This window comes from Notothenia rossii, assembly GCF_949606895.1.
Source record: "Notothenia rossii genome assembly, chromosome: 5".
NCBI lineage: Eukaryota > Metazoa > Chordata > Actinopteri > Perciformes > Nototheniidae > Notothenia > Notothenia rossii.
The window spans coordinates 27,393,253-27,409,237 of NC_136903.1; the positions used below are offsets into that span (position 1 = coordinate 27,393,253).

Consider the following 15,985-nt stretch of genomic DNA (forward strand, 5'->3'; position numbering starts at 1 on the left):
GAAAGACTCCACAGCGGTTACTGGGGAGTCACACAGAGTGGTATACAGGTGGTTTTCCCCACACCAGGTCACCAGATGGTCCATCTCCCACCTGTAGGCGGACTCGTCCCCACCAGAGATGAGTCCGATGAGGGTGGTGTCGTCTGAAATTCAGGAGCTTGACAGACTGGTGACTGGAGATGCAGCTGTTGGTGTACAGGGAGAAGAGCAGAGGGGAAAGAACACAGCCTTGAGGGGAACCGGTGCTGATGGTCCGGGGGTCAGAGACGTGTTTCCCCAGCCTCACGTGCTGCTTCCTGTCAGACAGGAAGTCTGTGATCCACCTGCAGGTGGAGTCGGGCACGTGCAGCTGGGAGAGCTTGTCCTGCAGCAGAGCCGGGATGATGGTGTTGAAGTCGGAGCGGAAGTCCACAAACAAGATCCTGGCGTAGGTCCCTGCTGTGTCCAGGTGCTGGAGGGGGAAGTGAAGTGATAACTATTAGTAAACCATAATGATGGATGTTATTATCAGCAGCTGCCAATAGATCCCCTAAATCTTGTATGATGGACCTTTGAAGCGCAGACACACTCACCAGTAGGTATGGGTATCGTTAGGATTTTATCGATACCGGTACGGGTACTGCTTATCGTATCGGTATTATTCGATATTCTTATCGATACTTTTCAATAATTTGGTGCTCAAAATTATAGACATGAATACAATATGTCAAGATTAAACAGCCATTGTATTGTAATTTTCTTGCAGAAATAACTGTATAACTTATACATTAACTTTCTCAGAAGCAGACACAAATAAATAAAATGGCCTGGCTCGCCCTATCATGCTTTTTGGGATTTTCCCTCAGACAGAGGATGAAATGAGGCATTTTTTTTTAACATTTGTAAATCATTTACATCTTCATCCAGACATTTCAAAACTGACAACCTAGCGTATTTTAATCGCAATTACAATTTTGGCCGGCCACAATTACGAAAACAACATAATCGAAAAAAAAACGATTTAGCATTGCTAGGTTGTGACTGCACTACAACATATTTGATCTCATTAATTTTAGTCTAATTTATTTGTATTTATCATATTTACATATGTTTAGTAGCTTGTGGAAGTGCGCTCCAAAATATTTGTTGATCTTGTTTATTGGTATTTATTATTTTGATATTATTTATTTAAATATATCATTTATTTAATTTAGTATTGGTTTTTCAGTTGAATTATACGTTCAGGGTAATCAAAAGTTAAAAATATACTGTTCAAATTACTATTTGTTTTAAAAGTCAATGAATAATCGTATTTAATAATCATGATATTAATTATTGACCAAAAATAATCGTGTGTGTGTGTGTGTGTGTGTGTGTGTGTGTGTGTGTGTGTGTGTGTGTGTGTGTGTGTGTGTGTGTGTGGCTCTGCTGCCTTGGCTACAATATTTCATCGTTGCTGTTGTATTATTGGTGTTTAACTACGGTATTTAGCGTCTAGCGTTGTCAAGCCAGTCTGCTCCTGCAGCAACGAGCCTGTCAACTTCTCGACCAATAAGAGAACACTGGGCTCACAGGGAGGGGGGGGGCAGGAGCTCGAACAAGCCGTGTAGGACAGAGTGAATACCGCTGAATACACATACTATATAGAGATGCTGTATGAGAAACCAATGTAAATTTGGAAAATTGCACAGTATAAATCTATTCTAGTAGACCTCAACAATGGAATTATGATCAGTAGAAATGGCCATGACATGGGACCTTTAAGGGAGGGAACCATTTAACGCACCCTCCAAGGCACTGCGTGTTAGCAAAGTACAACTGGTATTTCGAAAAGGAAGATATGCTTGGTAAATTCTTAATAAAAAAGAAAAACCAACAAATTGAGCACTTGAGTTTTCATTAGCAGCGACTAGCTACAGCTGCGGAGCTTCGGTCAATACCGCTAACAGTTTATTTCCTTAAAATGGTACATATCATTCAATCTATATTTTCATCTTCAGTTGATGAAATCTTCATTATGTCCCTGTACAATAAGATTTGAGCATTTTGTAATCCAGTGAGGAAATTCAAGACCAGTAAATATTGATTGATTAAACAACACTAAATACAATTGTAGGGCTTTCTTCAAACTCAAGACTCTCTGCTGCGGCTGTACCTTAAAAAGGCAAAACAATTGTCTGATGACCTTTGTTGAACAAGGTCTGATTGTCCTGTACATGTACAATGTGGGGTATTTTTAAATACTTTACTAAACCACATTCAATATTATGTTAGACACAAGTTAGTTATTACTCACATATCAAAGTCTTTTCATCTGCAAGATGGAAGAATAGCTGGTTGCTGCCTGGAGAGACTGATGAGGGACACAGGCTGGCGTCAGCAACTTTCCACACAAAGCCATCACATCTTCACTGTGCACTGGTGCTCTGTCAAAAGAGTGAACATCACAGCTGTCATGTTAACCCTTTGTTACACAACATACAACCAACATGCATCAAAAGTAGGGATGGGTATCGTTTGAAATGTATCGATCCTGATTCCGGTTCTGCTAATCGATTCCCCGTTTCGATTCCAAAATTGTAAAATAAAGAGGTCAAACGTTTAGATAACAAAAATATCTTTATTCTTTTAAGCTTTAACTGACATTTTTACAAATAAAAAATATACATGCAATACAAATGTATTGCACAATAACTGTGCTTTATTTTAACTGAGCTATGCCTTTGGCCAGCTATTAACAGGTAAACGCTAATTTATTTTACAATCGGGCTTTACATGTTAACAGGTGGGTGCTAACGTTAACTTACAGCTTATTGCAGAGCTGCCCCCACTGATACACTGTGCCTTGTCTTTTTCTTTTTAAGTTTAGTGGAGCCTCACTTTAGAGCAGGGATGGGAAAATGGTGGCCCGCGGGCGGCCCCCACCTCCTCTTTTTGCGGCCCTCAGATTAATTTATAAACAACGTAATTAATAAAAAAAAAAATTTTTTTAATATTTTTAATTTGTTTTACTTGTAGTACTGATACCGTCCACTAGACTCCTAATTACGTCTCGAGCTGCGTACATGATTTCAAATACCGCGAAATAATATGTGACGCATTTGTGTGTATTGTGTTTGTTTCCCGGGGAAACCCTCTAAAGAAACACCTGCTGTTGTTATGCCTGCTGTGACGTTAAGTTGCCTCTTGTAATTATGCCTTTACAAGCTTAAAAGTTGTATTTATCATCTGAATTTGGCGAAACAAGTTCAATATTCTAAAAACCAAGACTTTGTTTATTTGAAATCAGATGAAAACAAACTGTCCCAGAACCTGCCGTCTTATCTATTATTACTACGCTTTTCATTCATAATTTCAGCGGGAGGGAGTGGGAGTGGTGCCGAGGAACAGCAGAGTGCGGGCTGACTGGTGTCTGTGTTGACATTCCCCTTATTGTGGAATAAGGGGAATGCAGAGACTGGCTACAAGTGTTTTTAGGTTCAAATTAGACAACTAATGTCTGGGTTAGTGTTCATGACTTCATGTGTATGTCATCTTAATGGTTAATCTCAATACACACACATTTCCCGTGCTTTCCAATAGTTTAAAATAGTTGTATTCCACTGTTTAATAACCTGCTCAATACAAACATGCCACTTGTAAAAATGAAATAACATTTCTGTGAACTGATATTTGTTTAGTGAGCTTATTAGAGGATGTTCCCATTTTTTGGGGATGTTCCCTTTGATTGTAAAATGTCAATGAAGATGTCAGACTTAGTATATTTGTTAATAATTACATACAACACATGGCATTTTTGTGTGTGTTTGTTCCAAGTGAATCTGCGGCCCCCTGGTGGCCAGTACATCAATGATGTGGCCCCCACCACCATCAAAGTTGCCCATCCCTGCTTTAGAGCATTTACCGCGATCCATCTTTGGTGTTATGAAGTGACTGAGCTTGTGAACTGTCTACGGGAGGGCGGGGGGAGCCTCGCTGCGGGGCAACTGTGGACCTCTGTCGCCTGTCAGCGCAACTTACATGATGCCGTTTAAAAAAATGAAGGGCGGTGCCGGCCGAAACGGCCCGCTGATGACCGGCCATTCTGTGATTCTCCAGAACACACAGATGGCCAGTCCGCCCTTACCCTGTATTCCACCGGGTCGCCGCGGCGCAGATGGACCTGGTGGAATACAGGTTCTACCGCGTTTAGGAACCGTTAAGCAGAACCAAAATTGTGTATTTTGTATGGGTACCCGGTACCCGGCATTTTCTTATCGGTTCCCAACCCTAGTCAAAAGTGACCCGAATTAGTTTAAATTGTAAATATCTTTGCAATAATTACTTTAATCTTTCAGGATTCCAGGTATTTCTCAATTAACCTGTTTTTGATCAACACCAATTCTAATTTTTATTTGTCCTTTCTTACTTTTTTAATAAAAATCAAGTTTGTCACAACATGGGTCAAAAATGATCCTATTATTTTCCTATGTTATTTCATGCATGGCTGAGTGTTTCTTTAAATACATTGTTTTTGATTACCACACATCATTATTTTAATTCACCCATTCTAATTGATGAAATAAAATAGTTTATGCCAAGTGTGATAAAAATGCAAAAGAATAAAGATACTTTAATAATAATTGTGTTAAAAATAATAATTTTAGCAGAGATTTGGACCAAGCATGTATTCCCCTTTCACCAGAAGGCAGTATTTAAAAAAAAAAAGAAACTTTGGCTATGTTCGCCCAGTTGATATTTACCTGGGAAAAGACGAACATAGAAGACTGTCATGCCCAATACGTACCTGTGTGAAACACGATAACGGCAATCCTGAAAGATCCTATTGTGTTGAAAGAATGTGTTGATTCTCAAACTCGTCCAGTTTCAGATGGCATCTTGAGTGATATTTCCGATGGTTCAGTCTTCAAATCCAAAGAGCTGTTTTTTCAAACAGGTGACACAATCTTAAAACTGATCTTATATCAGGATGCATTTGAGGTTGTCAACCCACTTGGGTCATCCAGAAAGAAACATAAGATTTTGGGAGTCTACTTTACACTTGCTGACCTTGAGCCATTTCATCGTTCTAACATTGAAAACATGCAATTAGTACTATTGTGCAAAGAGACAGACTTTAAATACTTTGGTCAGGAAAAAGTGTTCTTTAAAATGTTGTCAGACCTGAGACAGCTTGAGGAACATGGACTTGACCTCTGGTCATATTGTTCGAGCTACAGTAATATCTATTGTAGGTGACAATTTGGGTTCACACTGCATTGGTGGCTACACACAGAATTTCAGCACTTCCAAGTATTTCTGCAGGTATTGTGAGGTACATAGAGACCAGCTTGAGAATGTGAGCCAGAGCTTTCCTGCCCGAACAGTGGATGGCTACAAACGAGCAGTGCAGATATTGCAGGAGAGTGATGTGAATGATGTCAAAGGCATATATCGTGATTCAATCTTCAACTCTCTGAAACATTTCCATGTATGTAAGCCAGGTCTTCCCCCATGTATAGGCCATGACTTGTTTGAGGGGGTTGTCAATTATGACTTGGCTATTTACCTGCGCTACTTTCTAAAAGTAAATCATTGGTTCACATACTCTCAGCTGAACAGACGAATCACACAATTTGCTTACAAGGACTCAGATTCCAGCTCATCTCCTTGTCGGGTGAATGAAAAGGCCAACACATTAGGTGGTCAAGCTGCAGAGAACTGGTGTCTCCTTAGACTTCTGCCTGTCCTTATTGGTGACAAAGTTGATGCTTGTGACCCAGCATGGCAACTGTTGATCACATTGAAAGAACTTGTTGAACTAGTGTGTGCACCCAAGATCATCACTGCCCAAGTCGCATACCTTAACATTGTTGTGGCTGAATATCTTGAAACAAGTACAGCATTGTTTCCTTCTGAACATCTTAAACCAAAACATCACTATCTTCTCCATTATCCATCATTGATCCTGAAACTTGGCCCCCTAATACGGCTATGGACAATGAGATTTGAGAGTAAACACTCATATTTCAAGAGATGTGTGAGGAGGACACAAAACTTTAAGAATGTGTGCCTGTCCCTTGCAAACCAGCACCAACTCCTCCAAACAACCCTCAGCACAAATTCCTTTTTTGCAGCAGTGCTGAGTTTAAAAAAACTCAACTCCATATCATGCTCACCTGTATAGCGATGTGGTGCGCAATGCAGTTGAAGCATACATGGACACAGAACCTGATTCTGTGTCCACTGAGGTGAATTTGAAGGGCACCCTTTACAAGAAGGGATCTTTTCTCTGCCTTGAACGTGAGTCTGATGAGTCAATCAAGTTCGGACAGATTGAGCTTGTTTTGATTAAAGATGACAAAGAGGTGTGCTTTTTGGTGACATCACACACACTGTAAAAAAAAAATCTGTTGAAAAACGGACAAAGTGCTGGTAATTTGCTGCCAGGACATTGTCCGTTATTCTACAGACACTTCCGTCAACCCTTTAACGGATATTTCTGTAGATTAACAAGACTTTGTCTGTACCATATACGGACACTTCTGTCAACCTTATAACGGATATTTCTGTAGATTAACAAGACTTTGTCCGTAATATTTACGGACACTTCTGTTAATCCTAATACGGACAATTCCGTATTTTAACAGTCCTTAGTATGTACTATTTACAGACACTTCCGTTAATCCCAATATCTTTTTTTTTAAATCTTGGGATAAAAAAAAAATATATATCCTAATACTAAATAAATAACAATCATTACACTTTCAAGCAAACTGAATAAAGCACAATATATAGAAATTGAACAAAATGTATACCATTTTTTCCATACAAGTGCATTTATTTCCTTTTTGCTAATGTATAAAGTGCATTTAATGATGAAATGAAAAAACTGAACTTTTCTCCCACTGCTGTTGCACCCTACTGGCTCACCTGTCAGTGAGGAAGGAGGAGCCCCCTCCAGGAGGATGTAGCGACTCCGTCCTACACCTCCCACTCAACATTCCCCGCTGACAGGCACTGCCCCAACCTGTAGGAGAACATGCAGTGACAAATATCACCCTCCCAACTTCCCTCCCCCCGAACATGGGGGATTTGAACCCAAAGAATCTGTGGTGGTGGGCAATAATTTTACCCCTCGCTACCTGAGTGCCATACAAATGTTTTTTTTTTAAGACATTTCCATACAATTGTAAAACCCTAACATGAACATACATTCAAGTATGTAAAATAACAGCAACAATAACCTTTTTCTTAACACCATGATGTTAGAGGTCGGGCTGTGTGTACATGTGCGCCTCAAGATCAAATTAGTAGTTATAAATTCCTCCCAATGTTTGCCACTGCTGTTGCACCCTACTGGCTCACCTGTCAGTGAGGAAGGAGGAGCCCCCTCCAAGAGGATGTAGCAACTCCGTCCTACACCTCCCACTCAACATTCCCCGCTGACAGGCGCTGCCCCAACCTGTAGGAGAACATGCAGTGACAAATTAAAAAAAAGTAAACTTTTTTTTTTTTTAAGTGTGTGTGTGTTGGTATGTTTAGTCCAAAAGTCCAGTCCAAAAAGTTCGGTTTTGAGCTTTGAGGAAAGCTCACATGTGCCAGTCAAATTCCTTCAGCTCAGTCACGAGCTTCGACAGTTTTGGAGGAATGTGATGCTGTTTCTTCCCCTTCATCTCAGCCTTGGACCCTCGGTCAGGATTCATTCCAAAGAAAACTCTAAGGAAACAGAAATATGTTTAGCTGCACATGCAACTAAATGAATGAAACTGAACTAAAGAGTAACATGCAGACAAAGCTGAGATACTACTTGTAGTGTGGCTCTACAGGAGTGGAGCCGTCTAAAATAGCATACATTTGTTTTCTCCACCATGCCCGTGTGTGTGTTTCCATCTACAGCTAATGTTGCAAAATACTACTACTACAATAACACTTTGCTCCTGTAAACTGAGCAACTCAGACAACGTGCTGTTAAAGTCTGCTCATCACCAACATACTATACTGGAAATCTCAGCATAACCCGTGCACCTGTGACTTGTGTGGATATACTGTACGTGCAATGAACGATCTCAGGGCACCGTTAACTCAGTGCATGAGTAGCACAGCTAGTAGTAGTCGCTAGTAGTCACGAGTGCTGAAAGAAGTTGTGACGATTGATAACAAACTTTTAATCTGAAATGTATGTCTAAAATTAATGAACAATGAGTAATGGTCTATTTTGTGACAAAAAAATATATAATTTACATGAGCCGTCAAAAATGGCCGGCGAGTCTGTTGTAAACAGTGCTGTCCGGGAAGATTGTTTCAATGACAGTGGGACCTCTTTCTGGTCCCTCTGAACCCGTTCTGGATCACCACTCCTCGGTGGTGGTAATAGGTTTGCATTTGAGAATACAAACATTATGCACCTTTACAATATGAATTAACAAAACTATTATTTTGTGCTGACAAACTAGGCTATATAGTGTATTTAGTGACTTTTCCTGTCATAATCACCACTGTGACATAGCCTACAGCAGCCTACTGTAGCAGCCTCTATATTTTATATGTAAAATGTCTTGGTATTTGCTACATTTATCGTGGAGTTGTGTGTTTGTTAAACATACATATACAATTTAGAGGTGACAGTGTGCGGTGTTATAGTTTGTTAAATGCACAGGTGAACATTTGACAGGAGGAGTTACTAAATCCACAATGGTTTTGGTTATTGGCTACATACTATAGGTGGATCATGTTTGTTTGTATTCTCATAATGCAGACCAATCCACATAATCACGATAGGCGAGTTGTGATCCAGTGCACAAAGACGGAGGTCCAGATTTCATTGTAGCAGCTTCACAGGCAGCCAAGGTAAAGAGGGTTGATTTATTTGCATCGATTATGATTGTACACAGTCTATATACATTTTAGTCACAAAATAGATAACATAGTTGCTCAATTTTGATTTCACACATACAACCACTGCATTAAAACTGCATCTAAATTTGCTACTTTCAATATCGCAGTCTACTTGTCAGATTTCAGTCAATCTTAAGTGTGACACAACCACTAAGCTCATCTGCAACAAGAGCACAGGCGTCAAACGTTGAGTGGAGTGGTAACTGTGACACTCGGTGCAAATGTACACGTTACACAACAAGTATTAACATTGGGGCATGAATCCTGGTATGGATTTTGTTATATTAGTCACAAAAGCAGCTCACATAGAATAGCCTAAATGTGTGTCTTTGGTTAAAGAGATAGCTCAGAGATAGTTGTTAGGAATATTGTACATGTTTTCCCAATCACCCAGTGTCAGAGCCTAATAAATGCCAAATGCCTTAGGACAGACCTTTTCTATGTACTTGGTGTAGTCTGAAGTTATATGAAAGAGCATGGGCCTTCAACAGGAAGCTGCAAAATGTGCTGCCTGTGTTATAGGAACATTTATTAAGTATTGAGGGTTTAAGTGATTATATGTTTGATAATACACATTAACATGAAACAAACAATAGAAAAGATCATGTGTAAGCAAACAAACTTTACACAACACTGGTGATAGTGCTGTCAAACAGGTCTATGAACTCTATGAAAAAGTTGAATCTGCAATACAATTTTAGGCAGTATTTGGGTCCCTGGTTCATCTCTCTCAGCTAAGGGGTCCTTGGACTGAACAACATTGAAGACCCCTGTCAAAGAGCAATGAATATCTTGGCTCGATTGTAGAGTGTCAATGGGATCAAAACATATAATATATATTATATTTAATAATCATGATCCCATAAGCATCCTGGAATTGAGCACAACTATGCTAGTAATCTAAGGGACGATGAGTGGATACCTTTTTACATGCTTTGTCTGGTGGGAAGCCCTCAGTCTCAGAATTTGAATACCCCAGCTTATACATTTCAAAACAATGAGCTGCTTACCTTTGCATGAATTCCAGGGTAAGAGACATCTCCTTTGGATATTCAATGTTGCAGACATAAAACAAGCAGAAAGCATAGCTCAGGGCCACAATGGGGGAGGTGATGTGGTCATTCACAACTTCCTGATCAACAGCAATCTGGAATAGATGGTCACCTTAAACATAGATCACAAAAACAATATGTATTAGTAATTTAAAAAAATAATAACGTACACACGTGCCAAATTTTCCATACTCAGCCCAAACACAGGTTATGGTAAGAACAAGCAACAAATACTTTGAAAAGGTATTCTGCATTTAGTTTGTCAGACTTTACATACAAGTGTACTTAAATTTAAAGATTTTGGCCCTAATCAACATAGTTCTGAGCACCATTTACAAAACAAAATCAACCAACTCTATACCTTTTCATCACAACAAATCGTCTCATCAGTAAACCTAAGAACAAATGGAGAACATATCTCCAAGCTTGCTGGGATGCAAAAATGATTCAACTACAAACCTCTGATTAGGATGCATGGGGTACAGGGGAGGCTGAGTTCAGCATCTGCGGAGTACTGTTTTCGAAAAATAAAACAACAAAGATACACATATGAATGTGTTGATTTTATGTTTCCAATGTACGCAAACACACAGTCAGGCAGGCAAATAGACCATCTGCCAGCGTCTGTATCAGAGGCAACCATAGACAATAATGTTAATAGTAGTTATAAAAAAATATTGTTTACACAAACATAATCGATTAATGTTAGGATCAGAATCCTTTTCGGTCAGGGGGGGAAAGTCTGTCCTTACAAGACCTTGTTCTATTAGGGGACAGCATTTGGTCCTCCAAGACAGAGGAGCTCTGCCGGGATGGAAGTGTATAATTATATGAGGGATTTTCTCCTGGTCGGGAAAATAAATCAAGGATTTTACTGATTTCCTTTTATCTTCGTTTCCAGGAGAGATGGTTTACCAATTTCGATATTATCAGCAGCGCAAAGTGGGGTTTAAAATCCATAAAATGTACCTCATTTTTGCAGAAAAGGTGATCAGGGTTTTCCTTGAAGTATCTCACAATGCCACAGATCAGCTGTACTGGACCTTCACCCATCTTCATCCCTTTGGTGTCAAGAAAGTTGTTGATGCCCGGTTCTTTTTTGGAAAGCTCCTGTGCCAGCTTGTTTTGTAACGAAAAGCCAAGGAGTCTAGATGCATGATCAAACAGGTGAGCAGCTTCAAAAAGAAATGGCCACTCTTCCTTTAGGACCTTTACATTGGTTCCGTCGTTGATGGTTTCACGCTGGATGGGATATGTTTCAGCCATCAGTTTTCGAAACAGATGACTCCTAAAGATATGAGGCAACAGTTAATCAAACTAATAAATTCAATCAATAATAAAACAAATGATCAATATAAATACAGATAAATCAATTTCGGGTGAAAATAGCTGATATACAAGCGCACAACGAGTCCCATTGTGAACTTGTAGATCAGTTATTTTTTGTTAGTTATACAAAACCAATTTGAATTGATATACCAAAAATAAATCAAACTCAAATATTAACCTCTCAATTACTCAATCAAAAAGTAATCCATACATACACAAGAACATAATGGATGGTTGGAGCCCTACCTGAGGATCATGGGTTTTGAAGGCACTTTTCAATTCATTTCGTTTTGACAGCAGTTCTGCTCTACTCTCAGTTCCCTTTACAGCAACATCCCACTCCACACATCCATAACGATCGGAATTTCTTGACTTTTTCTTCCGCTGAACTTCACCCTCTCCACCCTCTGCTCGCCTCTTTCCTGGGGTTGATGTTCTCTTAATATTTTCAACTCTGTTTTCTAGCTGGGTAAAGAGAGGACCACAACCATCTTTTGCAAACGGCATATTTCCAAAGGGCTCTGTCTGTTTGAAAGACAGAGGATATTGTCCTACAATGTTCTTGGCGATTTCCATCAGCTTGGATCTACCAGGTCTTCCAGGGTGTTTATGGAGGTAATCATCAACAACGATCCGAACCATCTGTAGTCTTTCTTTCGACTTTACCCATTTCTTTTCACCCAACACATCCATGAGCTTTGAGGGCATTTTGTGCCATGGTATGGAATATGGCTCACAGGATGGGGAGTGGGCAGATGGGGTATGGGCAGGTGGTGCTTCAGGTGGTGTTGGGGACAGATCATCACTCTGTGGCAGAGGTGTAGATGTAGGGCCAGGGCCAGGGCTTCTGAACTGTGGTGCAGCTTGTGAATCTATGGATGACATACCCCATAAATTAACCACATCACCAATGCTACTAATTAATTAATACACTAGTTTTCAATGTCCGTTGGAGACCACCAGGGGTACAAATGGACCCTTAAGGGTCTGTGAATTTGTACAGACAGTATACAGGGTTGGGCAATATATTGATATATCATATGAGATTATTGAATAGGATTTTGGGTATCATATTGTGATACCTGTTGTGTTTTCCTGATTTTAAAGAATGAACTGAACTTACCCAACTGTTAACATTACATAGTCATAAATACATAATGGTGATATTTGATTTTGTCGGTGTTGTCCACCCCTCAGTACTGTGCAGATTAGGGTTACAAATAAAAAAACTTACCTCCTTGGAAAGCCTTAACGAGTCTTCTGCACTGAATGAGTGGCAGAGTGTCCTGAATGTCCGGGGCATCCACAAGGATCAGGTCATCTTCACATTGAACTCCTAATTCCACCAGTCTAGCCATGAGTGCATCCATCTTATCACTACTGAGCGATGGTATGGCTTTCTTAACCACATCTTTCACAAGCTCCATGTTGGCATGTGTTTAAGAGGAATGAGCAACCTCGCACCTCTCTGGTAAGAAGAAAGTGGATAATAATCATTAAGTTTGTCCAGATTTTGGCAGCTGTATTGACCGCAGTGTTTGGGGGGAAAACACTGTGCCAATGGAAGCTAACGGGAAGCTAACGTTAGCCCGCGTCCTTTTGCAATACTACTTTTAATCCAGATGTAACCACAACATAACACACACACCTTCAAATGTCAACGAAGCCTATCGAATATATATTAGTCGATATGATACTATTATAGCTGTATTGACCGCAGTGTTTGGGCGGAAAACACTGTACCAATGGAAGCTAACGGGAAGCTAACGTTAGCCCGCGGCCTTTTGCAATACTACTTTTAATCCAAATGTAACCACAACATAACACACACACACCTTCAAATGTCAACGAAGCCTATCGAATATATATTAGTCGATATGATACTATTATAGCTGTATTGACCGCAGTGTTTGGGGGGAAAACACTGTACCAATGGAAGCTAACGGGAAGCTAACGTTAGCCCGCGGCCTTTTGCAATACTACTTTTAATCCAAATGTAACCACAACATAACACACACACCTTCAAATGTCAACGAAGCCTATCGAATATATATTAGTCGATATGATACTATTATAGCTGTATTGACCGCAGTGTTTGGGGGGAAAACATTGTGCCAATGGAAGCTAACATTAGCCCGCGGCCTTTTGCAATACTACTTTTAATCCAAATGTAACCACAACATAACACACACACCTTCAAATGTCAACAAAGCCTATCGAATATATATTAGTCGATATGATATTATTATAGCTGTATTGACCGCGGTGTTTGGGGGGAAAACACTGTGCCAATGGAAGCTAACGTTAGCCAGGTTGGAAAGATACTAATAAAACAACAACACACAAACCTGCGAAAATAAACTAACCATAAATACAAACTTTACCTATCAATTCAATGAACTGGCCAACTTTTGCACGGGGGGATACTGCTTAAGGACTATATTCTAACTGGGGCCAGTTAGAAGAGAGTTACCTGCCAGACGTACACGTAATAAAACAAATATTTAACATTAACACAAATGTTATGTTTACCATAAATGTCCTTTTTGATTAAGAAATGAGGTTCCATTCCCAAATTAAACACAATGAACCAACCTACCGAGCAGACTTTCAGGTTCACTTTCAGTGCGGGATTCCTGTAATGGCGGCCACAGATATTTTTTACCGTGCAAAAGCACCCACAATGCAATGCGCAACCAGTGTTGCCAGATTCTGTGAGGGACACAAACAAGCCACAAGGTCTAGAGAAAATAAGCCCAAAAGAAGTGAAGTGGGCCACATGAGCACTTTAAACCTATACAGCAACTATTAGAAAATAGCAGATCACAACGTGCCGCGACGCAACGCGTTGTGAGCTTGTAGACCTGCTATTTTCAAATAAAATCTTGGGGGAAACTTATAATAAGCAGACCTGGCAACGCTGTTTTCAACGGCAAAAGTAATGTAAAAGTCGATTACAGTACTTAAACAGTAAAATTTTACACCACATTGGCCATCATTTTACGGATTTTTCTTAGAGTGCACTTCGTGTTATTTACCAGAGTATGGACTCTATGAAGTCACAAAAGCAGCCGAGGCTATGCACTGTGTAAATGCCAAACACTGCCTGGATTTCTACCCATTGCCTCTGTATAGTCTGAATGGACAGAAAGTCATATCCCTTAAGCACAGTGTTGTTGACCAGTGTTGAGGTCTACATTGCATTAACCCAGGGGACATAAAATGGTGTTGTAATGTATTTACTACACTCAGATATCCTTTGGAAAATATCTCATCTCTTAAAGTCATGGAGGAATGGACAAGTGGCCTCGTCCTTCAGTTCTGTATTCCGCCAAGAGGATGTCGTACGACTACTGGGGGTGTTCGAAAACCTTGGAGTCGGTTCAATTGAGGACTTTAAGTATGTGGAAGCAGATGACCTTGCAAAGTTCCTGAAGCCAATCGAAGTGAGAAAAGTTATGGCTTGCATCAAAAGTAAGTAAAAACAATAGCAATAGGATGATTAAAGACTTGCTGGACAGAAGATAACCAGAAAATGATATTGACTGACATGAATGCATCTTTGTGTTGTTTAGGTTCACAACGAAGAGAAATGGATGACTCCTCCTCAATAGCAACTTCCCAAAATGAGGAGGAAAGCGCAGGCGAAGACTCATTCTTTAGTGATAACGATGAAATTGCCTTAAATGTTCACTCTGCACCAAAGATCGCTGCCACATGGAGCTTAGCTTCTTCAATGAGAAGTCAACCCTCACCAGCTATGCAGATTCAACCCTCACCCACTTTATGCGAGACTGGGTCGTCATCTCTAGCCACAGAAGATAGTAGCTGGCATTACAGCTTTGAAGTACCCTGGAATAAGATGGCGTCAAATACAAGATGGTCATTGGAGACTGAGAAGAGACCATCTGCAGCAGAGAGAAGGGAGGTTTTAAGGATTGTGGTTGCTGAAATATTAAGTGTTTGTAAAAAACCAGGAAAGAAACACCTAGGGGAAATTGCTAGAAAGATGGTAATACAATATCCTAAGTCTTTCCGGGATGTGATTGAGGCAATCACAAAGCAAATGTTGAATCGCATTGATAACTACAGACGGCTCCAAAGTCCCCTCCAGAAAAGGCAATCTGAAGGTGAAACGAATGATGCAAAGAAAAGGCGTAAAGATTCATACGGCTGCATCAATTCTGAGCCAGAGCTTCCTGCTGGTGAAACTAACACAATGCAAAAGCAGAAACAGGAAGAGCTCAAGAGGATGTTTGACGAAAATGCCAGGGATGCAAAGACAATTGAAAGACTTATGGTTGAGACGTTTCAATCACAGAGGAGAGACATCTTATCCTCCAAAGAGATGGAAGACCTTGTTAAGGAGTGGCCTTTCCTCTTCCAGGAAAATGGAATCCGGCTCCTTTTCAGGGAGCTAACTGGAGTGGACATTACTCTCAACTTTGATGAGTCAACAGAGACAAAATTCAAAAAAATCCTTCGCTACTTTCAGTTTCAACAAAGTGACCCAACCAACACAGCAGGAGCTGTTCTCAGCCAAACCCTGGCAGGTGGGGATGAAACATGTGCAGCAGTGTTAATGCTCCTTGCACATTTCAGAGAGAAACAAGAGAAGATGCTTGTAGCTGTTGACGACACTGCTATTGCAAGTGAAGTTGATGTCAAGAACCTGCCCTCAACGCCTTGCATTGTGGTCTGCGGTAAGTTGGCTCCTAAAAAGAAATGTTCCCCTCATCCTTCTGCTC

General features: G+C 40.2%; 2 protein-coding genes across 5 annotated transcripts in view; one reads left to right on the plus strand and one right to left on the minus strand.

The window, feature by feature from the left end:
* The window catches only part of LOC307041923 (uncharacterized protein), a 50,122-nt gene that overhangs the window by 18,894 nt on the left and 15,243 nt on the right, over positions 1-15,985 (plus strand). For 2 of the 4 annotated variants that reach the window (XR_013808946.1, XM_079685529.1), the window contains exons 1-2: positions 14,265-14,711; positions 14,813-15,940. Coding sequence is in view for 3 of the 4 variants with exons in the window: in XM_079685529.1 (XP_079541655.1) it covers positions 14,471-14,711; positions 14,813-15,940 (1,369 nt within the window). In the remaining variant the exon portion in view is untranslated. Of the gene's footprint in view, positions 1-14,264; positions 15,941-15,985 lie in introns of those variants that run through there. The other 2 variants (XM_079685530.1, XM_079685531.1) reach the window with 2 other exon arrangements.
* Positions 7,074-13,324, minus strand: LOC307041925 (uncharacterized protein). Its single transcript, XM_079685533.1, has 6 exons — positions 12,472-13,324; positions 11,484-12,109; positions 10,878-11,196; positions 10,368-10,422; positions 9,867-10,020; positions 7,074-7,677 (listed from the first exon to the last, which is right to left on the minus strand). Exons 2-6 carry the CDS (start codon positions 11,492-11,494, stop codon positions 7,551-7,553), a joined length of 666 nt encoding a protein of 221 aa, XP_079541659.1. The 5' UTR covers positions 11,495-12,109; positions 12,472-13,324; the 3' UTR covers positions 7,074-7,550.